The sequence below is a fragment of the Enhydra lutris genome, unplaced genomic scaffold, assembly GCF_002288905.1.
Source record: "Enhydra lutris kenyoni isolate GAN:26980312 unplaced genomic scaffold, ASM228890v2 scaffoldscaffold62, whole genome shotgun sequence".
In the NCBI taxonomy this organism is placed as follows: domain Eukaryota; kingdom Metazoa; phylum Chordata; class Mammalia; order Carnivora; family Mustelidae; genus Enhydra; species Enhydra lutris.
In genome coordinates, this window is record NW_019154146.1 from 12,355,661 (window position 1) to 12,381,618 (window position 25,958).

At 51.2% G+C, this 25,958-nt stretch overlaps 1 protein-coding gene across 1 annotated transcript in view; it reads right to left on the reverse strand.

The window, feature by feature from the left end:
• Positions 1–25,958, reverse strand: part of LOC111158677 (T-cell lymphoma invasion and metastasis 2) — a 182,594-nt gene that overhangs the window by 7,288 nt on the left and 149,348 nt on the right. Inside the window, exons 16-20 of the mRNA XM_022520876.1 lie at positions 9,330–9,509; positions 6,736–6,804; positions 6,047–6,172; positions 5,085–5,193; positions 1,329–1,508 (exon numbers count right to left, since the gene is read on the reverse strand). Coding sequence (XP_022376584.1) covers positions 1,329–1,508; positions 5,085–5,193; positions 6,047–6,172; positions 6,736–6,804; positions 9,330–9,509 — 664 coding nt within the window. The remainder of the gene's footprint in view (positions 1–1,328; positions 1,509–5,084; positions 5,194–6,046; positions 6,173–6,735; positions 6,805–9,329; positions 9,510–25,958) is intronic.

Here is a 25,958-nt window from a genome sequence, read left to right on the forward strand (position 1 = left end):
GAGCCAGAACCGAAACCCAAGAGTGACTGGCTACGTGCCTCCCCGTGAATGCTGCCTGTCCTCCCAGGCCAATGACTGACCTGTGAACTACACAGTTTGTTAGCAAGAACTTACTCATGTCTCTGTAAATGCCCCTAATGGCCAGAGCAGCTGTTTGCATTATACACGGTGCTTATTAGGAACTTTCTACTTGGGCATGTGAGGGACAAAAGGACTTTGTCACAGTCAAAAAGCACAATTTCAGGTTACCTATAAATTTAGTATTTTTCATATTTTGTTCTCCTGATTCGGTATTTTAATTCAGCTTGGAGGCAAGTTTGGAAGGCAATTTGTAACCACTTAAATAAACATCATCTTGGTGAAAAGATCTTTTCACATTATTTGAATACTAATCATGGTTTGTATCGTTTACTTGTTGGATTTAACTCGCATGTAAAAACTTTTTTGGTCTTTGTTACTTATGATACAAAAGTACGTGCTTGTCAGAGAAAAAGAGCCAGTTTAATTAACACTCTTTTCAGTGTTTATTATTCAGTACTACTAAGCAGCCCTTTAAGGGATACTCTACGATCAATCTGAAGGGCTCTGTGTATCTGACAAACTGTATCTCGGGCCAGCAATTTCTGAGGGTGCGGAAGCAGACACGCCTCCGCCACTGTCGCTGGGGCCGGGCTGCGGGGCTGGGCTCTGCTCTCAAGTCCCCACAAGGTGGAGCCTCACCCAGCGGATCCCGCAGCGGCGCGGGGCAGCCGACAATACAAAACCTCCTGAGGGGGCAGGAAAATGGGCCCCATTCCCCGCAGCACTGTTGTGCTAACCAAGAGACCCAAAGGAACGGATTTCACCTCTCTGAGCCCAAATACGTTCTTTGAAAAATGAAAACGGAATCATCCCTCCAGAGGGGAACGGGGCTCCTCTGATGACATAATTTTGCCCAAGGATCCTGTCATCTAAAGGCTATTTTCACATAGATTCTACCTAAGCTTAAAAACTGCAGGACGGGGGCGCCTGGGTGGCTCAGTGGGTTAAAGCCTCTGCCTTCAGCTCAGGTCATGATCCCGGGGTCCTGGGATCGAGCCCCACATCGGGCTCTCTGCTCAGCGGGGAGCCTGCTTCCCCCTCTCTCTCTCTGCCTGCCTCTCTGCCTACTTGTGATCTCTGTCTGTCAAATAAATAAATAAAATCTTAAAAAAAAAAAAAAAGGAGCTGGTGGCTTTATCTAAGAACTGCAGGACGGAGGCAGGTCTATGACTGGGAAACGAAGCAGGGAAGAGAAGTGGGGCCTCGCAGGCTCTGCGCGTGGCGGCGGCCGCAGCCCACGCTCTTACCAGTCAGGTGATAGTGCTCCTCGCTCTCGTGGTCCGTCAGCGACACGAGCTCCTTGAGCAGCAGAGGGTACTTGAGCACCCTCTGCACCGGCTTGATGAGGTAGGACTCCAGGGTGGAGGAATGCTGCTTGGTGGGATTCCGGGCATCCAGAAAAGCCTTGAAGGCTTTATCAGTTTTAGCTACAAGCAGGCGGATACAAGACCCTTAGGAGAGCATGGCAGGATAAACGAAACCCTACTTCAGTTAGTGTTTAATGGAGTCCTAGCTCATCCACTTCTGCAGCCCTAATGGCATTTTTTATAAAAACGCAAATGCTTCAGAGGGTCAGGCGCCCAGCTGTCAGCGCGGATTCAGCATCACAGCTCGGGGGCAAGTCCCATGGAAAAGGGGAGTTTACGAGGCTCTCTATATAATAGCACAGTCTCTACACCCAAGAGGAACACCGAGTTGAAATGTAGGAATGTCTGACTTTCAGGGCATATTCACATGCAACCCCGTGAGAGACTGTCAGAGGTGCCTAAAAAGTGAGTTTCAACCAATTCATAAAGCCACAAAACAGTATCATCCAGACCCTACACCTACCCTGCAAAAGAATCCTATAGCAAAATAAACTAGCAATTTGCCCCCACTGTCCTCGCACGGACTGTTAATTTTCTATACAGTAGGGACTATCTTGTTTTCTTTTAAAATAAATTGATAAGCACTGCAGCCTTCTCCGAGGCTTCAGAGACTCCACAGCTCTGACCAGTCTATTCTGCCGGCTGTGACCTTCAGACCGCTACCGGCAGGGAAAGCCGGCCGTGTCCAGCGTCTGACGTTATGATGGGGACACCTGGGAACCCAACCCCGTTCAGTTTTGAGAAAGTGTCAGTGGATGTATCAGTCACTGCTTTGGATTCCACCCGCTGACACTGCTTAACCATCTGCTTGGAATTCAGCCAATTTGAATGAAATTATACCCGTATTTGGGGTTTTGTCACAAAGGCAAAAATCTACACCTTCTAGGAGATGATGTGCCATTTTGAATGTGACCACCAAAGTGGATGGTGGGATGATCCTTCAGAACGGAGCAAAGCGTTGGTGGGCCTTAATTCTACTGTCAGTAAGAAGGTGTTCCTTGAGGAAGTGCTGGCGGGAGTCAGATCTCTGTCTAAGCAAGTAGGGAGACAGATTTTGGCTGGTGCTTGTTCCCCTGAAGCACCGCAAGACTCCATTTCTTAACCTTGAACCTGTTCTTCTATGATACTGTAAGGATCGAGATTGAAACCAAATGGCAGAGCTGCCTCAGTGGAACCGGCTAAATGCTCTGAGTGCGGGGATAAACCTCGACACGCCTTCTGTGATGCTGCGGAGAGACTGCTGCCTGGTTTTGAGAGAGAAACTCTGAAGGGCAACCCTCAGATCCTATTCGTGCCACCTGGAACCGTATAATGACAGAGGAAGGGGTCTGGAATTCAGCTTGGCTGCTCCCACCCTGCTGATGCAACCAAAAAAGTTCAAGTACAGACCTCTCCCCACATATTGGCCACTGTCACAGGAGAGCCCGGGTTCCCTGGCTTCCAGAGAGCCGGCAAATCAAAACGGGAGAGGATGCATGAGGCCCGCTGTCATTCTGAAGAAGGCACTCAAGTCCCAGGGGAAGTCCTTTCTATCCCGCATTTGTGTCCAGGGCCCCGCTGAATGTGGACGTGGCCAGGAGTGGGCACGCAGACTTCCGTCACTCTGAATGCTTCCGAGAGTTCCAAATGGAATGGCCTCCTTCTGGGTGGCAGGCTGAGACCACGGGTATTCCTCAAGGCTCCCCAGTCCCTAGGGCTTTGGATCCAGGCTCTTGGGGACGGAGCCCTCAGAACCCAACCCCAGGTTAGGGTTAGGGACTAGGGGTATGGCAGGCCCCATCTGCCGGCTTTGATTCGACCTTTATGGAGAGCAGCGTTGAGGGCTTGGATAAGAGTGAGTGCCAGACTCTGGGTTGTCGTCTACGGGGCTGCTGAATGTCGGGGTGGCTTTAAGGTGGCTTCCAGATTCCTCCTACTCTGAATCCTTTCCAGAGTTCCAAAGACCAGAGTTTCCTTCTGGGTGGCAGACGGAGTCCTCTGGTAGTGCTCAAGGTCCCCAAACCCGGGGCCTTCGGAGGCGCACTCCTCAGAACCCAACATACGGTTAGGGTTAGGGCCTAGGGGCATGGCAGGACCAATCTGAAGGCGCAGTGGAGAGCTGGGGGGTTTGGGGGTGCTGGGATAAGGACGGGGATCCCGGTGAGCATCAGGCTCTGGGTTTCCAGCAGGGGCCGCTGAGTGTGGGGGTGGCCTCGGGTGGGCCTGCGGATTTCTCCTGCTCTGAAACCTTTCTGAGGAGCCAAACGGCGTGGTTTCCTTGCGGCTGGCAGGCTGCGCCACCCAGTATGGCTCCGGTGTCCGCAATCCCTGGGGATCCGAAGCAAGGCCCTTGGGGAAAGTCCTCTCAGAACCCAGCCAAGGGCCAGGGACTAGGAGCTCGGCAGGACTGATCTGCAGAAACGTAGGACATCATCCCAGCGGAGGCTGCGGCAGGTTCAGGTCAGGCTCCCCCATTCCCGTGAGAGAATGAGGCGGCGGCGGCCCGGTGACCTGCTCTGGGGCCGGGTCGGGCCGACGTGAGGTGCGTTCGGGTGCGGGAGCCGCACAGGCGTCAGGGGCCCCGCGGCCCACGGATCCATGCCGGGACCCCTCACCTTCCCTCCTGTCCCCGCCACCAGAAATGAGATGCCGAAGAACGCGCCAGAAACGCTCCTGACAGAGCCAGACTGGAGAGCTTTCCTCTCAGGCGCGTGGCTGCGGAAGCTGCCTCAGCCACAGGACGGCTTCAGGTGAGGCAGCATTCCTGATCCGGTGTGACAGGAGCACACAAGGCCCTTGAGCAGCAGATGGTGACGATGGTGACAGTGGCACAAAGCTCCCTACTGAACCAGGTCACGGCTGTCATCAGATCCTCAAATACACCGCCCGGGCTTGGCCGGCTGACTGGCCCAGGACTGAAAGCCCAGGCGCTCGGTGCACTGGCCGAAGAACGCCTCCAGCCCTCCCGCTGCAGCACCGCGCATGCGCGGCGTCTCCCGTGGCCTCGCCCTCTGCGGGCCTGCGCAGGCGCAGCCTCTCCTGTCCCGCAGCCTTTCCCCGGGGCCTGCAGAGCAGGGTCAGCAGTCCACACGGAGGGGAAGAGGGCTGAGGTCCACCCAACCAGTCTATCCGGGCTTCAAGAAAATGAAAGGCTTCAGTGAAAGCCAATGAAAGAAGACGCTAAAAATGTGGAGAGATGAAGGGTGCTTCAGGGACAGGATGTGGGCTCTTAACTGTTTGCCTGGTTCCATCAAAAAGGGAGTGTGGTGGTGGGGTCTGCGGTGGTTCCTCGGGCCGAAGACGGTTAAGGAGAAAGGAAGAAAACAGCATACGTTCTTTCCTATCCCCACCCACCAGCTTAGGGTTCCCGGTTTTTAGATTAGGGAATTTGGCAAAAAAAAAAAAAAAAAAAAAATCCAGAGGTAATTTAACAGCAGAGTGACACATGGCTGAGAAACATCTCTGCTCTTAGGACACGTATTCAATGCTACCAATAAACTGAAATAAACCAGCAATTTTTTCTTCTAATGTCTGTCAATTTAAAGGTCAAGAACAGAGTATGATCCATTAAAATTGCACTTATTTCTACTTATTAAATGCAAATTTACTCTTAACTGGAAAAAAAAAGGCACAACTATAAAGGTATGAGCAACTTACCTCGCTCCAGAACCTTCTGTACTTTAATATGATTAGCACAGAATCCACTGTAGAGTTTAAAATGGTCCGCGTAATAAAGGAAAGAGCCTCCAAGGGAAAAAAGCAATTTCTAGAAGGAGAGGGAAAAGTCATATTGGACATGGTTTAATTAGTGTCTGCTGGCTCTGAGATGGCATCTGACTACTTTGGTGTATCTGTGGCACCTGTCTCTCAGACACCAGGGCACTAATAACGCAGAGAAACCACCAAATGAAAAAAACTCAGGACTACCCCATTTTCACAGCAGACTGAGAACGGCCTGGCACTCCCCTAGCAGACCTTTAGTTTGATTGAACGCTTTCTGGTAGCAGAGCCTACTGACACCACGGGCACAGGACAAGAAAGTTCTACAAAAAATACATCCGATATGAATCGGAAGTGGGATATGAATGATCTGGGAGGGTCATCAATCAAGCCACTTCTGCGTGACTCAGGACAGATGCTTTTGTCTGTATCCTGGCCTGTCCCCCTTCTCCTGTCTTGCACCTTTCCTTCCCCGGAGGGGCTCCTCACCACTCACGGATGCCCACATTGGAGACAGGGTTTCATCAAAGAACCGCTGACCTATGCTTTTCATCCCAGCATCACATGACCATGAAGATGCGAGATTAGATGCAGGGTAGGGGCTCCTGCACCGAGCAAACTCCCTACATATGGTTCAGTAGATCTGAGCAAACAGTGTGGTGGACATGCTCAGCTACCAGGCCGATTCTACGTAAGTTGTGCCACCCAGACTTCTGACTACCAGAACCACTCAAGATGAAAACGTGGCCCGCTTTTACTCCCTGCCGGAGGAAAACAGCACAATGAGAGCACTAAGTTTACCTTGTCAATGGGCAAGGGACAGCAATTTCTTTTTCAAGGGAGCGTTCTGCACACCACCCATTTATTTTTGCTTAAAACCAAAGTTCAAAAACACTTACTCTGAACTGTGAGGGAGTCTCAAGGCTGTTAAAGTCCGAGGATGCTGAAATCCCATCATCCAGAGTTTCCAGAAACACCTTTTGAAATTCAAGCATCTCTGGCAAACTTCCAAAAAGTGACTCCATCTAGTATGAAGGCCAGGATCAGAAAGAGGGTATTAGCCATGAAGACCCAGAGATCACTCTAACCCCGAGACAGGCAAATCCCAGGTTGTTCACCAAGAAGCAGACAGAAGGACGTCCTTCAAAGAAGGCAGCATATTCACTCCGTGACCTAGTTTATACACAGAATTTTTACAGCTCTGGTTCTAGTAATTCTAAAATAACCTTGTAAGTGGATGTAACAATGGATTCAAATGAATGTAAATGGATTCAAATTAGCAAAAAATGGAAGTCAGTAGAAAAGAACTAATTGCTGAGATTTAACAAGTCATGAATTAAAGAGCGACTTTTGGCCACACCTTCTTTCCAAAAAGGACACTGTCCTGTACGAGTAAACTCTTCTCACTGAGCCTCACAGAGCAGAGGCCACATAAAAGGTTTTGGAGGAGGCCACACCTGGGTCCCTCTGATGACCCTTTAGTCCTGGATGTTCTCTGGGGATCAGCCGACAGAACCTTCGGGGAGGTCCACTAATGGGCAAACAGACTGACCTGTGTGTCAGGGGACAGGGGGAAGGGACCGATTACCTCATCTTGGGTGAGAAAGGTCTCATTTTGAAGTGGCTCCAAGTATAATTCAAAGAGGCAGCTCAGATCCTGAAAGACAGAAGAAGAGAATCTTTATCGCACATGTCTCCGAAAAACCCGAGTTTCCAGCAACCCTAACCACAGCTCCAGACTCCCACCAGCCATGATGGATTTCAAGTCTTGTTGAAATTCATGACCCTAAAGGTGGTTACAATTATTTCTGACCTAATTCACAGACACTAGTAGCCAGTGCACTCAGCAGCTGGAACACCCGTCCTGCTTAGTTCGAAAGCCTGGTGGCAGAGACCGTGACCAAGTGCAGCATCGTTCATCCCCTTGCAGAGAAGGTGAGCTCTGGCAAGGCACCTCTGTCGGGAATGACCACACCGGCCACGACCTCACCCTGCTTCCTCCTCTGTCTTAGGGAGCATGGCGACAGCCCCACCGTGGAGCTGAGAGGAACAGGACAAGATCTGGGAAGCTCTTCAACTTTGGAGTTGATGCATTAGCAGAATTTCAAACTCCCGTATTCAGATGCAAGAAAAAGTTTGCAGAGGTTAAGTGCAATCATGATGTGTACAATCTAGGCCATGTTTGAGTCTCCAGTAAACTGGGCTCCAGCAGTACAGAACAGCGGGAGTGGACAGTGTTCACAAAACTCTTTAGATAATAGGTTTATTTAATAATTTGAAGCCAAGACCAAGATACAATTTTGTAATAGAAAAGGGTTTTTTTCCTTATTTCATTTATTCTAAAGAATTCTGAGAATGAAAATGCTAGACGTGATTGATTACAAAGTCCATTACTTTGCTCCCTCATTTTACAGTGGAGAAATCTAGACCGGAAGAGCTTTGCCAGAGCCTGAAATCTCCAGGACTTTACGGCACGGGTCCTGGGAGCAAGTGGACAGGCCTGTGATGCCCTTTCCTATGCAGCAATGAAAAGCTCCCTGGCCTTCCCTCCCTCACCATCCTCCACGGCGACTGCTTCAGAGCAGGGCGATGTGAGGAGTTACTGAACCGTTTATCAGCGAACACACCAGTGCTGCAAATTCCAAGTTGCATGCAGGGACCAAGGTTAGATGAACAGGGAGTAAAATCCCGTGTTAAATGTCAGCCACAAAGAGAAATGACAAAACAAAAGTGGTGTGTGTGTGTGGGAATCACAAGAGGCACCCGTGCTGGTTATTCGGTCAGAGACAGTGACGGAGACAGCTGCCCTCCTTCCTCGTGCCGGCCGGGGCCGCCCAGGAGGACTTACACACCGGGAGCTGGGAGCACTGAGCCGCGGAGCCAGCCAGCTGCAGCCCTACGAAAACAAAGTGCAGGGTTGCTTGCAGAGCGAAGGGTCCTTTCTGACCAGCTCACCCAGAACATCCATCTCAGTCCTCTGCCAGCATCTCAGCGAAACAACCCTCCCGGTGCGGTGTGGCCCAACGGGGAAGCAGAGGCACGTGGCGGGCAGCAATAGAAACTGAATTCCGCCCTCGCCTCTGTGGGTGAAAGCTCGTGACCACCGTCCCCCGGGGGCCAGAGGGTCTCTGAAGCCTCAAACCACCCAGCGCAGGCAGCTGCTTCGGAAAGGCTGTCACGTTCACGGGATGACCCAGAAGCAGGGTCTGAGCGCCCCGCGCGCACCTCATCTCCCCATGTGAGATACTGGACAGGATGTGATGGGATGAAGAAGGTAAACTGCCAACTCTACAGCTTTTCTTTCTCCCCGTGGGGCCAGAAGGAGAAGCTCTGGGTAGTTCCACCTGCGAGCAGACCTTCTGCAGCGTCCAGATGAAATGACGGTGACAGTGATGAAAGGGGAAGCTCAGATTTGCCGTGTGGAGGAAGAAGGTGACAGCCGTGTGCACGCACACCGGAACGCGGGCACGCCCATCCGAGAGGGACTGGAGGGGACCACCCGAGGCCGTGCCGCCACCCTGAGGCAGAGCCTGGGGGCACTGGCAGCCACTGCCTGGTGCCATGCTGCTTCCAGCAAACACAGACGACAGAAGACCCTTGTCTTCCCAGGCTCCAGTGTCCTTCAGAAATTGTTTCTCAAACTACAGACTGGGGTCCTCAGAAAAATAAACGAATTCTTCGGGTACTGAAGATCCTCGCACCTACCCCTCTGTGCCGCAGTGGGAGCAGCCCCGTGATGACCACGGCTCTGTCGTGGGACCTGTCCCACATGGCCACCGCCACCAGGCATGTCTGGGGGCCGCCCCAACAGCCGCTCGTGAGCAAGTTGTTCCCTAGTTCCTCAGCCCCTGAAGTCATCTCCAGCCCTCTCCCGCCGCCAGCACAGACGCCCTTCCCACAGACCGCAGAGGACAAACCAGAACATCTGTTTCCATAGCGAAAGCTACCTTGGTAACGAAACGAGCCGAGAATCTAATTCTTCCAAGTCCTCCCAGCTCGTCGGCCCCTCGCCCACCCCCCGAACAGCGATCCGCCGCTTCCAGGAGCAGGCGGCTCCGTCAGGACTGCTGGGGTTCCAGGCACATGTGACCCGGGGACCCCCGCCGACAGCCGGCCACCCCGGGAGTTGGTGGGGGGGGGGGGCAGACCGAGCAGGGAAGAAAACGCGGCACCTTCCGTTACCTTCACGTAGGACTTCTCCGTGTCCATCAGCTCCTGGATGACTTTTCGGAGGCGATCTGCATCGGAGAGGTGACGAGCCAGCGGCCGCGGAGGTGGGTCCCGAGTCCCCCTCGGCCCTTCCATGCCGTCGCTCTGCACGTCGCTGAAGCTCCTACACAGCGCGGCGATCTGTCCTGCACTCTGAGAGGGGGCGAGATGGGGACAGTCATGGATGGGACGCACTCCGTGATGACCGGCTTCCCAGCAAGCATGCAGACAGCGTTTATCTCCGCCCAGGGCTCTCTGGGCGACCTCACAGGGGCAAACGCCTAGGGCAAATGGTCTCCTTCATCTCAAACGAGCCTGGCTATCATTCCAGAACATGGCAGTAAAGAGAGGAGCTCAGTGTTGACACAGGATGCTTTTTTGTTGTCCTAGTAGCTGTCTGACAGATGGCTCTTTCGTACTGACACTAGCAAACAAGGCAAAGGACTAGCCGTCGCTGTAACAGACTTGAGGGTGTTCTAAAACCAAGCTGGTGGCTTTCTAAGAGCACGGTGGGGAGCCTCCGGAACGGCGTGGCACCGCAAGGACTTTAGGATGGCTTGGCCACAAGACCCCGCAGCGCTGCCCTCAAATCCAACCGTGAGCCCCGCGCTCTCATGCCAAGTAGCAGAATACGAGTCAAAAGGTCAGAGGTGCTGCATGTGCTGGGGACAGGTGTGAAGGTAGGGACCTCCCCTACCCTGTGGGTTGCACAGCCCTCCTCCCCAGAAGGACCCAGAGGGGCGCAGGTGATACAGCAAAACCCAGTGAGTGCCAGAGAAGAGGGATGAACCGGCTTTGTGGGAACCTTTCTGATGATAGTGGGAATGGAATCATCCAGACCAAGGGACAAGAGGGGTGACGGTCAGTCCCCCCGACAGCACAAGTTCCTACTTGAATTTAAGCACAGTAAAGAAAAAACCTTCTCAAGGGGAGCCCGTCTATATGGTCCTGCCTGAGGCCGGGGCGTTGAGGTCTCAAATGTGTCTCCTCCCATGTGTTTTCACAGTGCCTGCAGTGCCGGATTACACTCAGTGTCTTCTCACCTCTCTTTCTCCTTTCGTCTCACCCCCATCCAAGCTCCAGCCCATCCTACCACCCACCGGTGTGTAAGCCTCTCCAGGGCAGGGGCCTTTAACTGGCACTGCCCTGAGTGCCCAGCTCAGTGGCCAGGGCCCAGCCGATGCTCTCTCCGCTCGCCTCCCCACACTGCCATTGTTCCAAGAGACAAAGCAGCACGCCCAGTACCAGTGACTACCCACCATCCAGCTTTGGCCACCATCCCTTAGCTGAAACTCTCCCTTCTTCAGTTTAAGTGCCTTCAGCCCTGACCTCTCGCACTCTGGCTGGGGTCAAAAGCTCAACTTGGCACAACCAGCTCTTAATGCTCCATTCACTTTCTTGGGGACGTTTCAGAGCACGAACAGCTCACACGAGTGTGAGGGTCGACCCCAGCGGCCTGAGGCACCCCTGCTACAAACGCTGACACCTGCCAAATGAGAGTGTAGACACAAAACCGGGATGCTCTTGCCCTCCCTTCTTGCCTCCCTCCCGGCCCTACCGTCCACACTGATCTTCTGGCCAGTCCTTTAATTCAGCGGGTCTCAACTGAGGGCCGCCTCTGTCTCCAGAAAGAACACCGGTCCTGCATGAGCAGCCAGTACCCTTGCCAAGGTGAGAAGCACCGAAGCACAGCCCAGGGCTCGCCGGAAGCCAACCCGGGCTCGTGTGGGGCCAACCAGAGAGGAAGAGTCCATAAACCAACGGGAGCCACTCCGCGGTGCGCGGGAGGCTTCGGGAAGAGGAGCGCTGACACGGCCCTGGAAAGCACACGTGTTCCAAGGGAGAACCACAAAATGAGCCAGAAGGACAAGGGGAATGAGCACTGTAATACAGAGCCCGACTCAGGAGAGTGAAAGTGAGGCTCCTCTCCCAGCCAGATGTCTGTGACCAGAACGCCCAGACTCTGGGGCTCTTGAAATATCATTATTTCTCTCGTTTTCTCATAAACCTTGGTGCAGAAGTTAGATCAACCACATTAACAGGCACTAAGCATCCAACTAGACACTGACCTTTATATATATACAATACAAAAAATTTACTTCTCAAACAGTTCAAAGCATGTGTAAGTACTAATAATTCTCCTTTGATACATGCGTTATCCACAGTTTTGTTTATTAACTGTGAACACAAGCGTTTTTCTGGTAACGCCCGTCAGAAGACATTCATTCTGGGTAAACTTATACAAAAAAAAAAAAGAAAGAAAGAAAGAAAAAGAAAACATGTGGATCTTAAGGCACCAATCAAAATGCATCTTGATTTATCAAAATGTCTCACTTCATGTTTAAGACAACCAAATCTTATGACTCATGCCCTGAAAGCCTAATGACAGTAAACGCCAAACGGAACAGTGCAGCCAAAAGGTGGCTGTTCTCCCCCCGGGGCTGTAAGCATCATGAAGGAGCAGCACTAGGGCACACAACCAGACCACTCCAAACCCTGCGCTCCTCCTTTCCAGTGGCTCTTAAACCTGGCCGCATATTACGCACTTCTGCGAGCTTTAAAAAAAATACCCAAGGCTGGACCGACTCACTCAGACTCTGTGGGGGGCCCAAGCTATGATTATTTTTTAAAAGCATACCACGTGAGGCTGGCTGCTGCTCTACCCAGCAGTGCAGCGAGCAGCCTCGACTTCGGCTTCCCAGGAGTGGCGCTGCCTTCAGCGTGATCATGCTGTCCCACGGTCTACAGAGAAAGACAGCCACGTAAAAGGTATGTGGCCTGAGCTCGTGGGAAAGAGGAAATAGACAGAATCATACCCACGGCCCTGGTAGTCTGGGTCCGGCCCTCCACGAACTGAGCTAAACCACGCAGATAATACTACTACTGAGACTCCCAAACTCACTTAATTGGAAATCTCTATGCTGGTATTTGCACCACAAGCTCAGACAATGTAATTTTGCAATTCTGAAAAATAACAGCTTCCAGGGTTATAGAATCTATATTAAGCTCACATATACTGCACAAAATAAGATCCGACAAAATGTACCATAAGTTAATGGCAGCTGGTGAGCTTACAGCTTTGCCTTGCTGGAATGTCAAAAATCACACCTAACAATGCAGTGTTAAAATAACGAGACTTTAAAAATACAGTATCTTGCCATTTTAGAAAATCTGAATTCATTTGAACAACACTTCTGGTAAGATTAACTGGGAAAAGTGAAGGCTCGTGGAGATTGTGATAGCAAATGCACTTTTTAATGTGCCGTGATCAAGTGCTCGGATGCGACAAAGTCACCTTTCTCAGGCGGAGCAGTTTAGCTACTGTCTGGGGGAGGTGGTGACGATTACTTGGGATCAGGAGGCAGGAACTCTAAAAGAAGACTAATTCTAAAGGTGTTCTTACATCGCACCCCCAAGACTCGCCTGTGTGGTTACATTTCAGTTTCTCTATTCGTAGTGACAGTCGCCCGCACCAGCTGTTAAAGGTAGAATTCTGGGGGACGCCTGGGTGGCTCAGTTGGTTAAGCGGCTCCCTTCAGCTCAGGTCACAATCCCAGGGTCCTGGGATCGAGTCCGCATCAGGCTCCTTGCTCAGCGGGAAGCCTGCTTCTCTGCCTCTGCCCTTCCCCCTGCTTATGCACTCTCTCTAGCAAATAAATAAAATCTTCAAAAAAAAAAAAATAGAATTCTGGGTGTGTCTGATGAACAATTTCTAGTCACAGTGACTACTTTGGTTGGCCCGTTTTCAAACCCAACAGTGATGGGGGTGAAAAGCACAGGCAAGGGGCAGAGGACCAGCATTCTCTCCCAGCCCTGCCCCCCCGTCCTCCACACGATCCTGGGTGAGGCTCATTTCCGAGTCGACTTCCTTATTGCTGGAAGAGAAGTGGCATTACGTATCCCATCAAGTCACCCCTTGAACTGCCAACGAGGTCCTAGAGAAAAGGGAGCTACATTTGCTGAGTCCCTGCTGGATGCCAGAGAGACACAGCTGGCAAGGGTCCTCCCCGACCTGCCGGCGCGCAATCCTTATTGGGACTGAGACGACACACATGAGGGGTCAAGAGATGAGGGGTGAGGGACTGGGACAGCACAGGACCGGCTCCTGGCTAGCTCTCTGCAGGGTGCCCGCCCCTCCAGGATACCTCCTGGGCCTCTGCCCCTGCGGTTGTGGCTTCCTGGGCCCCGCAGGCTGCCTCTGCTCGGAGAACACCTGCAGCTCGCACACAGCCACAGATGACCTCCACGTCTTTTAGGCGCCACGTCCCCCCCACTGCGGGATGCTGCTTATAAAGCAACAGACAGATGTTTACAAGTCAGGGCTGGGGGCCCATCTGGATTCGGAAGCCCAGCAGCGTGTGCCTCTGCAGGAGAAGGAACGCCCCCACCTCAGACGCACATCGCAGCTTCCTGGCTTCCAGTCTGTGGGCTCAGTGCTAGGAATCGTGGGCTCACTGTGGGCTTCATTTTTTATAGGCAAGCGCGAAACAAGTGTTTTCTTTATGGCTTCCTTTTAAAACTTAAATGAAGAAACAGTTGTCCCTAAAACTATGGTGTAAGGATACAGCAGTGATAGTGACCAAAACACATTTTTGTCAGGTTTTGAGCTTACACCAAGGCTGATCCCAGCTTGGAAATGATTTGATCTTATTTACAAGCCGAGGAACTCCCTGAAGACCTGGGCATGAAGGTGCTTAAGTGCTCTCGCCACACACACACGTAACTGTGCAAGGTGACGGATGTGTTCGTTAACTTGACCGTGATAATGACGGCTCAGTGTCTGTGCACAGCAAATCATCAAGTGGTACACTTTAAAGATAGTTTTATCAACCATACCTTAAAAAAACTGGGAGAGAAAAGGTATCCGAAAGTTACTTTTGGTTTCAGTGTTTTCAATGTGCGGCTAAGGAGGCCTGCTGCTCCCTTAAACCGGGGCAGAAACGTGTCTACACTCCAGGGGCCTCACCTCCCAGCAGTGGCAACAATGCAGCGAAGGATGCTCCGGCGCTTCGCCCTGGGTCTCTCAGGAAGAACGCAGGGGCAGAGCCCGAGTGCCCCTTCCGACCTCGACTCAGTGCGACGCTCTTGCACAGAAAGGTGTCGTGCCCCCTTCCTCCTGGTTTCAGATTAATAAAATCTCATCCCCTGGGTGTAACAACTTTGACATATACTCTCTCTGATTTGGAAACGTGGCTACTGGAGGCTTTTGACCTAACGCTAGGATTTGGATCTTAAAAGAAAAAAATCACGGTGGGATGAGTACATCACATTGTCTACAAGTATCCTGAGATGCTGCAGTCGCTCCATGGAATATCAGGGCCATCAGGAGCCAAGTGTGGCCTGGGCTTTCCCACCTGTCAGCGGCCCAGTGGTCACGGAGGGAGGGATGGCAGGCGCCGCGGACTCCTCCGCCAGAGGCGGCTGTTTGTAACACTTGGGCCCTGAATACTTCCAGCCTAAGAAAAGGGGCTGGTGGCACCTGGGTGGCTCAAAGGGTTAGGCCTCTGCCTTCAGCTCGGGTCATGATCTCAGGGTCCTGGGATCGAGCCCCATGTTGGGTTCTCTGCTCAGCGGGGAGCCTGCTTCCCCATTTCTATCTGCCTGCCTCTCTGCCTACTTGTGATCTGTCAAATAAATAAAAAATCTTTAAAAAAAAAAAAAAGAAAAGAGGCTGAAAAGTGCTGCATAACTTGGAATCCTATTTCACAGGGAAAAGGTAAATGACAGCATTTCCAGCATGCGCTCCTTTCAGTCCCTGGTTAAGAAGAAACGAATGTTAACTTGGAGGGAAGATTCTTAGCGGACTTAGCTGACATGTAGACCTCACAGGAAAGATACCCTCGTCCTGCTTGGGTACCTGGTCCTGTGACAACAAGGGGTCCGTTTGGGAGCTCCCTAGCTGCCACCACGTCCCCCTCTCTCCACCACGCAGACCAGCTGAGACTGAGCCATCGCTAGGGAGAGAAGCCCTGTCTGGATCATGGTCACAGAGTTTCGTTACACCAGCACATGAGGCAGAAGAGCTAGGTTTCTACTACTTCTATTACCCCTAAAAAGAATGTTAGAAGAAAATAAAAAACAAGCTTTAGACTCTGGGCAAATGACTGGTTATGCTCCAGGATAGTCCAGCCCTGGGAAGGTGCAGTCTGCAGCTCTGTGTGTGCTCTTATCATCTGGAAGCTGCAAGAAGCCTGCAGGACCCAGCGACCTGAGAGCAGCCACTGTGTCGCTGTCACATCCTAGCAAATTGTCAGGAAAGTTCTTCTTAGTTTAAAAAAAAAAAAAAGGAATATCTAAAAATTGTACAAAGGACTTTTCAATTTACTCTGCACTACATTAAAGTCACTGACTAACTTAGAGAAAGATCTAATATTATCCCCAAATGGCCCCAGCGGCAGGAATCCAGAATGAGCACAAAGAGCCAAATGACTTCCCGGGAAGGCGAGCAGAGATGGGCTTTATCCCACAGGGAGCAAGGTGGCCCCCCAAGCCCGCGCCAGGTCAGACTTCAGCAGCTGCAGGCCCCGTGGCCGAGGCCATGCCTGACCCCCACCCCCAGGGGTTCTCAGGAGGGGATGAGGGGACAGTGCTCAGCACCTTGGCAGGCTGGGGTGGGGGTTAAAAAGCATTCAGGGTGATCAATGAAATTCATATTTGGGCGGGGGAGGCAGGGTACTGGTCTTAGTGAAACAATCCCTGGATGGAAAACTCTAGAGAAACAGGTTTTTAGATTTATCAAAATGGTACCAAAAGGATGAGGAAACACTCACACTCTGTTTTTCAGACCAAAGAGTTCTATTTCCAAAAGCAGAAGAGGAACAGAAACCGTAAAAGTGAACATGAGCTGATGTCACAGGAGAGCCCTTATTTTATACGGAAACATAAAGATGAACCCAATAAATCAGGGCACAGAAACGCACTGAGGTGTCAGGACAGTTCCCAGCAACGGGACAGACGTGTGGCTGCTGACCCGAGAAGGCCACGACTTCCCGGGAAGGGCAGAAAAGAGGTGTGCGTTTTGTGTCTCTCTAGCACACACAAACATACACGCACAGATTTTCTAAAAATGGAATGATATATATCACATATGCAGTGTTAACCAAGATATTTTTATCCTTTGGCTCATTTGAATTTTCTCTTTTACAGTGGTTTAATTTTTAAGTATTTTTAATAAATGCACTCCTTTCCTGTCACTTAAAAAAAATGATTTGAGGTTGAAAAGGCTCAAAGTGTTCTGTTTCTATGGACACAGCGATGAACAGACTGACACAGTTCCTCCGCTCATGGTGTTTGGCTGGGAAGACATGCTCTGCACAAGTAATTCAAGATGATCGGTGCCCAAAGTGTGGGGTCCTGTGGACACAGAACCGAGACCCACCGTGGTCTGAGCTGTGAACACTGATGCCAGGCACTCGGGATACATGAGTTCTCTACACGAAGCCAGGTCTGGGGCTGGAGAGACCACAGGGTGCGCCTGAACCTGGGGGCCAGAGCAGCCGTGGCCAGAGGGTCAGGCAGAGCAGGGAGGGGATGGGAGACAGAGGCAGGGGCCTGGGCTACAGGGGAGAGGAGGGGTGGGTGGCAGAGATGGACAACCCTGATGTGGCACGGTGGCAATCCCTGCCACCTGTCAGGTCCACACCTGACAGAGAATGACAAGGTGAGCATCATGGTGGCATGAAAGACAGGGGCGTGCGCATCCCGAGTGGGACAGCCCATCACCTGAGCCCTCTCTCATTACCCTGGTGTCCGTGCAAAGCTCATGCCAAGGGCCTCAGAGCATGTGCTGGGCCAAGATTTCTTTAACACTTACTTTTTCCAAGACAGGGGACTCACGCACACAGGCTGTGGAGGTACCACCCAGCTGCTGACCACGGCGGTTCCCCACTGTGTGGCTTTGACTGATTCCCCGCACCCACCCCCGACTCCGTGTGCCCACCTGGAAAGCAGGGATCAGGTCTTATAGGGTCCTTGCGATGAGTCAATGAGGTAAAACGTAAAAATACTTAGCACAGTACAAGGGATCGATAAAAGTCAACATTTGTACAGGGAGCTCAGCTTTCCAAGTTCTGCCATTTTTTTGAAATATAGAAGAAGAAATTTCCTCCAAATTCCCCGAAGGGTGGGCCAGAAAAATCACACTTCACGATTTCGGCATTCTCTCACGGATCCCCTCCTCTATGCCAGGCTCCACGCTGAGTGCTGAGGATGAAGCACTAAGCCCTGCGTGGAGACCCTGCCCTCCTGGGAGAGTGTGGGGGAGGGCCACGGGGAGGGCCACGGGGAGGGGCACATGGAGGGCATGGCCGGGGGCTGAAGCGTCCACAGCGGCTGGAAGAGAAGCCAAGTTTGTGCAAACTCTCGAGGGAGGGAGGGCAGCAGAGCATTCGGGTGGCACCTGTGTGCCCCAACAGTAAAAACTCCCTGCTCAGGAGGCCTCCCCATGAGGCCAGGGAGGCACCCGCTGGAGGCTCTGAGGCTCCCAGGGCCAGAGTCACTCCCCCCCATCCCCCACCCCTCCACCCCGGCCCCAGAAGGGAGCAGCTGATCCAGGGCCTGCTGCCTGCCTTTATTTAACCCGAGTTGGGTCAGAACTCAGAAATGAGTAAGACGAGCGGTCTCTGCCAAGGCCGTCTCAAGGGCTCGGGAAGCATTTCTGCACCACCGGGCACTTCCTTCGCAGCAAAGACTGGGTGTTTCGGGATCACGCTTACACAGTTTACACAAAACGGCTCAGCCCATCTAACACAGCCCACGCCGGGTCCTGTGTCTTTGATTTCCCTTTTCACCCAGAAAGCAAGCTGTGGGTTCCCTCCAATGTCCCGTTAAACCTGCACATCAAGAGAGATGCATGTGGCGCAGAGCCTCCCCTGCCCTCTGCCTGCACACATACGCGGCCCATGGAGTAACAGAGACTTTAATGACCCCCTGGAAAACAGAGAGTAGAGGCAAGGGTACATCCGCAGAACAAGGGTCAGTCAACGAAGGCCTTGGGGGCCAGTGGAACCCTCCACCTGCTGCCGTAGGTCAAGTTTCATGAGCACTTGGCCGCCACGCTCACTCAGCTGCCCGGCGTCCCTGGCTGCCTCCGCCCCGGAAGGCAGAGCTGGAGGCTTGCCGAGAGCCTAAAACATTAACTGTCCCCTCAGAGGAAAAGTGTGCCAACTCCTGGTAACAGAGACAGGACCCCAAATCAACAAAGAGTCTTCTTCTGATATTAGTCTTAATTAAGAAACCCAACCTATAAACGTTATTCTGAGAATTTCTAGTGAAGTGGAAATTTAAAAGAGGACTTTAACGTTATTTTGCTAGAGACTACAAATGGCATCTTAAGTCACATGAGACATAAACCCTTTTATGTCCTAGGCTTTCAATTGCATCCAAAACAAAACAAAACACCTGCCTGCTCGGCTGGCACAGACGCAGGCTCTGAGACAGGACTCCAAGTCTCGGACTGGGTTGGGCTTTATTTTGTGTTGCTTTTTGATGGCTGAGAGGATTCTGTTTGTCCTGTGATTTAGACCCGAATTTAAATCCTTTCTAAGCTTACTTTACATCACTTAACATTCATACCAAATATGTTTATCTGGTGAAATACGTCTCTAAACCAGTATCTTTCAACTGAATTATTTTTGTAAAATATAAGCTTAACTCTGACTTTTCCATCAACACTACTCTCGGGCCCTCTTCCATCCAGAGGTGCTGATTTCTGGGCTAAGGTCCACTTCCCTTCTCTTGCTTCAGTAGTCTCTCACCGCCAACTTTCATTCTGGCAATCAAATAAATGAAACCTGTGTGTTTACAGTAACCCTTCCTCCAGTGGTTAATGTCTTCGCTGAACATTCTAGTCGGTTTCAGTGTTTACTGCCAGTTTTCCCAAACACAGCATTTCTATTCAAGAGTTAGGTCTCGGGCTCCCGGGTGGCTCAGTGGGTTAAGCCTCTGCCTTCGGCTCAGGTCATGATCCCAGGGTCCTGGGATCGAGCCCCGCATCAGGCTCTCTGCTCAGCAGGGAACCTGCTTCCTCCTCTCTCTCTACCTGCCTCTCTGCCTACTTGTGATCTCTGTCAAATAAATAAATAAAATCTTTAAAAAAAAAAAAAAAAAAGAGTTAGGTCTCTGACTTTATTCCTGGCAACTGATAATAGATTACTGAAGTAGTTCTTGCAGGAAAGGTTTTGAAGTGTTACCTGTTCTGAAATTTATTAGCCTTTTTTTCCCCATCTTTGTCACTGTATTTGAGGAAAAACGATGCATCCGTATAAACGCCAGCTGCAATCATATTCTGGATCAGCGAGAGCTTTGATCAATCTGACAGCCACCAATTTTCGGGGCAAGTCAAGTGTGCATGAAAAATAAAAGAGGACCAGACAGCTGGACCCCGGAAGGGGGCAATCGCACACACTTGGCTTTAATGGTTCAGGCTGTGTCCACCTTTGCCCAGGACAGCACTGCCCCACGACCTAAGCCCAGCCTCCCCCACAGCTGAGTCCTCTCCCCTTTCCTGCGGTTCCCCAAGAAGCATATTTTCTTTCTAGTTGTCCTCTACATGGGCTCCTGATTGCCTTACCTAGAACAAAAAAGAAGCATGGTAGCACGCGGCTCCTAGCTGCAGACCAAGCACTCAGCTCTGAGAGCAGTTCTAAGATGCTCAGAAAACTGTAAGACAGTTGCACCCATTCTAGTTCCTTGATGGTCGTCCTTGAGCATCTTAGCCTCCAGACTGCCTAGACTCGCATCCCCTGGTAGGCTTGGTCTATCTTTCCATCCTGGTCTCACAGAAGCCTGGGGTCTGCCTGTCTCACAGAGTCTTCTCCGTGAGGGTGTTCACGGGCACACGGATTAACCGGCCCTACAGCAGTCCCCCTCACCACCCTGGCCTGGTGCCCCTGGCAGTTTCCAAAGCTGTTTCTCACACATGGCTCTTCTCTGATTTTACCTCCTTGAAACTATCATGGAGATACAGTCCTATTCTTTTTGATAAGGATATGGGGATTCAGAGGATGAGGAGACTTTTCTAAGGCCAACCAGGCAGCCAGAGGCTCCAACACTCGGTCCCACTGTCTTTCCACACCCCACCTGCTCCAGCAACAGCAAATTAAGAGACAAACATCTATTTGCTTTTCCCCCGTATTATAGGAAGGGATGAAATCCTTCTTGTGAATCTTCTCTCTTCTATATCCCACTCTCCAAATATAAACTGCAAATACACTGTTTGGGATAGCCTGGGCCACAGGGACCATCAGAGTCAACACACGGCCACCCGTGAGGGAGGCAAAGAACAGTCAGCAGCCTTGCAGCGGCCCTCCAACAGGCTCCAGAAGAAACCGAGCCATCGTTTCTCTTTCCGGGATAGAAGGACCAGAGTATACGCTCTGACGTGGGGAGTGAAGGGGGCTCTTTCCCTGCCCGAATTTGAAGCAAATTATGAATCCTTTAAAAACTTTCCTGAGCACTTAAACTTCACCATCTATGATCGTTTGCTGCACAGCAAACCAAGGTGGCTGACAGCCCTGCCTGACCCCTGGAGCTGTAGGAGGACGGGAGCTGGCTCTCCTCAACCCCTCTGGTGGCCCATACCTTTGTGACCCTTTAATAACTACTTTTTATTTTTTATTTGAGAAAGAGCAAGAGAGGAGAGAGAGAGTGTGTGTGAGCATGAGCAGCGGGGGAGAGGCAGAGGGAGAGAGAGAAGCAGAAGTAGACTCTTCGCTCTTTGGTAGCCCAAAACAGGTCTCAATCCCAGGACCCCGAGATCATGGCCTGAGCCAAAGGCAGACACGTAATGGACTGAGCCATCCAGATGCCCGTAACTACACTGACTTCTACCGATTGCTGTTCCAATAGGTTGCATGGGTCAAGGATGGCTCTCAGTCACTTAGGAAAAATGGTGCTGGGGTAGGGAGAGAACGGCTAGGCCCTATAAACTGTCTGAAACCAACCACATCCCCTTTGGACTTAAAAACCCTTAGACTATCGGTTCTCATGTTTGGCTGAAAGTAGTACCTGGAATCTGGTATCTAAAAACTGTAGCATTGGGAAGAAAAAAATCACAAAAACATGAAATGTAAATTATTTGTTAATATCCTGACACCTTTCTTAGGCTTGGATACTGCCAAGTGCTATTGGAGTGAGCACGGATACAACCTGTAGGCCCCTCTACTTCTAGTTGTAGTTAATTTTTTTTTTTTTTTTTCTAGATTTAAGCAGTGTTATTTTCTTAAAGATTTATTTGAGAGAGAGAGAGAGGCAGAGGGAGAGAGAGAATCCCAAGTAGACTTTGCGCTGAGAGCAGAGCCTGACACAGGGCTCGATCTCATGACCCTGAGATCATGACCTGAGCTGAGACCAAGAGTCAGATGCTTAACTGACTGAGCCACCCGGGCGCCCCATTTAAGCAGTGTTACAGTCAAGTCTGTTCCATTACTCTGGATTGTATCTTGTTGGCAGGACCTCAAATCAATCACCTCATACAGAACAATGTCTGCCTCACACACATTACCTGAGACTTCACCCCCAATCTCTAAAAATCTAACACAGACTCAATAATAGAAATGAGGGCATAAAATTTAAACTAGGACAACAATTATTTTTGATAAACTGGCAATTTGATCAACCTTCTAGAAAATGCAAGTCAATAAATCCAAAGTAATCAAAGCCACATTTCCCCGGGAGCGCAGAGCACAGCGGGTGGCTATGGTAACACACACGGACAGGCAGGAGCTCAAGCAAAACCAAAAGACATCAGAGACCACCATGACCATGACAGAATGCCAATTTAAAAAAATTTTTTAAAGCCTCAGACACAGAAAACTGATTTTAAATCTCACCTGAGATTACTGGTTTGATAATGGTCTCTCCATCACAGAAACTCATCTATAAAACCACTGTATTCAAGACCTTGCTAGGCAGACACCCTGCCCCATCTTGGTGTCTGGAACAGCAGGCTGATGCTGCCCAGGCCAGTCTTCTCATCTCATCATCCTTTATGTCATGGCTGAAGAACCATGAAGGTACTAGATTCTAGAACATTGCAAAGCCGACTTGAAGCCAACTCAAAGCCAACTCAAAGCCAACTTGAAGCCCCTTGGCAGGACTCCTCGAGTGTCACAACACTTGTGGAACCCGCCAGCCTGTGCAATGCCAACCCAGAAACTTCTAAGCAATTGCACATCTAAGAGCTTCCTCATCTGACAGCTGTTTTCTGAAAACACAAGAGAACTTAGGTGGCGGCAAAGAATCAGAGAGTGTGAAGGAAGGTGAGTCACAGAGGACGAGGGATGCTTGGAGGCTGAACAAACAAAAGAAGGGATAGGGAGGCGTGACAACAAACAGAAGAATGGAAAGGAGAAAAGACAGAACTGGGGGCGTTGAAAACCATGCCTTCAGTTTTCCCATATTAGTGACAAATATATTTTGTGTTGCCTGGTCCTTCATGCTATTATCAAGAACAGCAGGAGACTGAATTATGAAACTAATAATCCAACCTCTCCCCCGGGGAGTTAGAGGCTAGTCCTGGAAGGGTGTGAAATGTTCCCCGCGGGGTCCCCAAACCCCTACTCCCTTAGCGCCTGCCGCCCCCCACCACCATGGCACAGAGTTGGCTCTGAGCAGACACTACAGAGGAAATTGCAAAATGACTCAGAACAACTTCTCAGAACTTTTTCAGCAAGTGAAAGCAGCTGCCATGTGGGGCTGGGACATTATTAAAAGGTGAGAATCTGCTGTGAGTAATGAGAGGTGTGAAGAGAATGCACAGAGGCTCAGATACATCTGTGCTCGTGCAGGACAAGCGAGGTCTTCCTGGGGCTACAATCTCTGGCATACAGGATCTTCAACAGAGGCATCGACACGACTGTCTCAGGCTTCCTACCAACGGCTAACATCTGGGAATGCCTTTATGGGGGAGGTCCCGATGACTGAGGAACAGAGATGACCCTACACCAACCTCCACTGTTGGCATATATTGAAGGTAAGACAGATAAGGACTCAGGGCACCCAAAGACTGGCCGGCCAAAATGAGATCATAACTGTGGCTGTTATTCCTTCAAAAGACAAGGAGAGGAGCGAGCAGCAGAGCCTCCGCCAGCTTGCTGTTGTGTCGGGGCCAGGGGCGAAGCTCTCTCCACAGCCCCAGGGAGACCATGGGATCGTCTACTACTGGCTCATCCCCTGAACGGGGCACACAACCAGCCTCTGGGACGCAGACAGCTGCTGCTTTTACCGAAGGGGGTTCTATGAAATGTTGGCTTGGGGTCAAGATTGAAATTTATGCCCCCGCCTCCCCAGAAATCACCTTTTTTCACTAATTACAGAAAATAAAACTCTGAAAATGCTAGAACACCAGTGCATAAAGCTGTCATTGGTGTCCACGATGCGGGAATTTCTAACCACCGCCACCAATATTCTCCTTGGTCTCAACCTAATGGTTTATGCCATCTAGGGTGGGGTTCTTATTACGTAATGTTCCTCAATGTCTCTTAACACCTTAATCCTGACAAGCCCACCACACAAATCAGACGTGAAGATAAAGACAAAGTTCAAAATGTCACTTGGCTAAAGAAACATAGGGCTAGGGTCGCCTGGGGGGGCTCAGCTGGTTAAGCATCCGACTCTTGATCTCTGCTCAAGTCTTGATCTCAGGGTCCAAAAAAAAAAAAAAAAAAAAAAAAGGGAAAAGAAAGGAAACATAATGCTTTTTGTTCTGTAAGTACCTGATAATGAAGTCTGTAATGTTAATAATATTAAGTCAAGACAGAAGCTAGACTACTGTACACAATGTTGGAATCATGAACATACAGCTCACGGATTCCTGAGGAAGAGACCTGTGAGTCAATGTCCTGAGCAGAACTAGAATTGCAGTGACTTCTCACGTACAGGAGCCATTTCCTGAGGATGGCTCACTTTCATCAGATGCTCAAAAGTCCACTCGAATTTTTCTCAAGCAGGTAAGAGAGTAAACAGCTGGTGCAGACATGGGAATAGAGCATCTAACCACCCCACCTTCACTTCCCACAGCCTTCAGCCTCCATAAATCCTACAGGTTTTAACGTCAATAACCATGTGAAGGACCACAACCAGTGCTAATTCTAAATGGTTTCTTCTAGAATTTATTTCCCTTTTAAGCAGCTCTCTGTATTCACAAGAAAAGGCCACATCAGGCAAAAGACGGCTTCAGGTCGGGTGTTGGGGCAGAGAGCAAGGCCGGCCGAGGTGTCAGAGCAGCACAGACAGAGCCAGGACGGGCCCCCACAACCGGCAGACCCACCCCTCCATGTGCAGATGCACACGTCTGAGGACTTCTCCAAGGACAAAGGATTTCGGTGTCAGACTTGGGGACCAACCCCACGTGTTCTTCCCCAGTACCACCCACGTCCAGCAGGCTTCCCCTGAGAACATGCACAAGTGGGGTTTACTGAAGGTGGGGTCTGGCCCAAGACTCCCCACTCAGACTCCCTACTTTCTTCTCCATCAAAAAGGGAGAGGATTCTGAAATTATTCTGTCTCCAATCCAGAAAGCCTAGAGAGAAAATAATGGCCGAACCCCATGGAGGAGGATGACAATGAGGGAAGGGGGCAGCCTCGCCTCCACAACCACATCCAAAAGCGTATGGCCTGCTCAGCAACCAACACAGACCACAGGCAACTTGCCCCCTCTGCCGCCCCCCCAGCACTTGCCCGACAGGAGGCAACAGGGGAGGTGTCCCAAGGAGCACAGCTGGGGTCCCTCTCCGCCACCCACAACCAAAGAGGCAGGTGGCTGGCAGGCTGCTCTTCAGACGCGGGCCTCTGCCTGGCCTCAGAGAGGACAAACGTACTCTCTTCCAGTCTCATCTCGGAGACGCTGGGAAAAAGTCATGGCCCCTGCTGTTTCAAAGGAGAGGATGGGCAGAGAGAGGCCCACACCCGAAATCAATGTGGGAAGAGAGTCCTCATGTCCAGAGAGCGTCTCTGCACTGTGGGGCAAAGCCTTCTTGGGGCCAGGCTCCAGGGAGGCTCACGTGCTTTCCTGTGAGTCATGGTCCCGACAGCCTGAGGAGGGGGTCGAATCACCCCTTCAGCATTGCCGGTGGATTCCAGAGCCCCATCTAGCGACAAGCCCACCCGCCCTCTTGCTGATTCACGCCGTGGTGCCAGCATGGCCTCCTGACACCTTCCTGCTTCTTCCTTCCTCCCTAGGGACTCCCAGGAAGACTCCCCGTGACAACTCGGTCTTGTTCCCAGGAAACCAGGGTGAAGGGCGAAGTCCTGAGGAGAATGAAGCAGCAGGGGCCAGAGGGAGGCAGAAAAGAAAGGGCTGTTGGGGCTGGGGGAGGCCAAACAGGAGGAAGGAAGAGGCCAGCAGGGAAACCAGCCACATGAACAAGAAGGGAAGGGGAAGCCAGGGACTGAGGGGCTCCTGAAGATCTCCAGCCTCCCTGAGCTGGTACTGCTGCGCCCAGTGCACAAATGAGCGGGGAGAAGAGCATAGCAGGGCATGGCTGGGCCCAGGCCAACACCCCGGGGACGAAAACCCAATAGCCCGGCTTCCAGACCAGTCTCGTTGGGCTCCACTCGCTCTGCTGCCCCAACACACGTACTCTCGGCCCATACAGGGCGCAC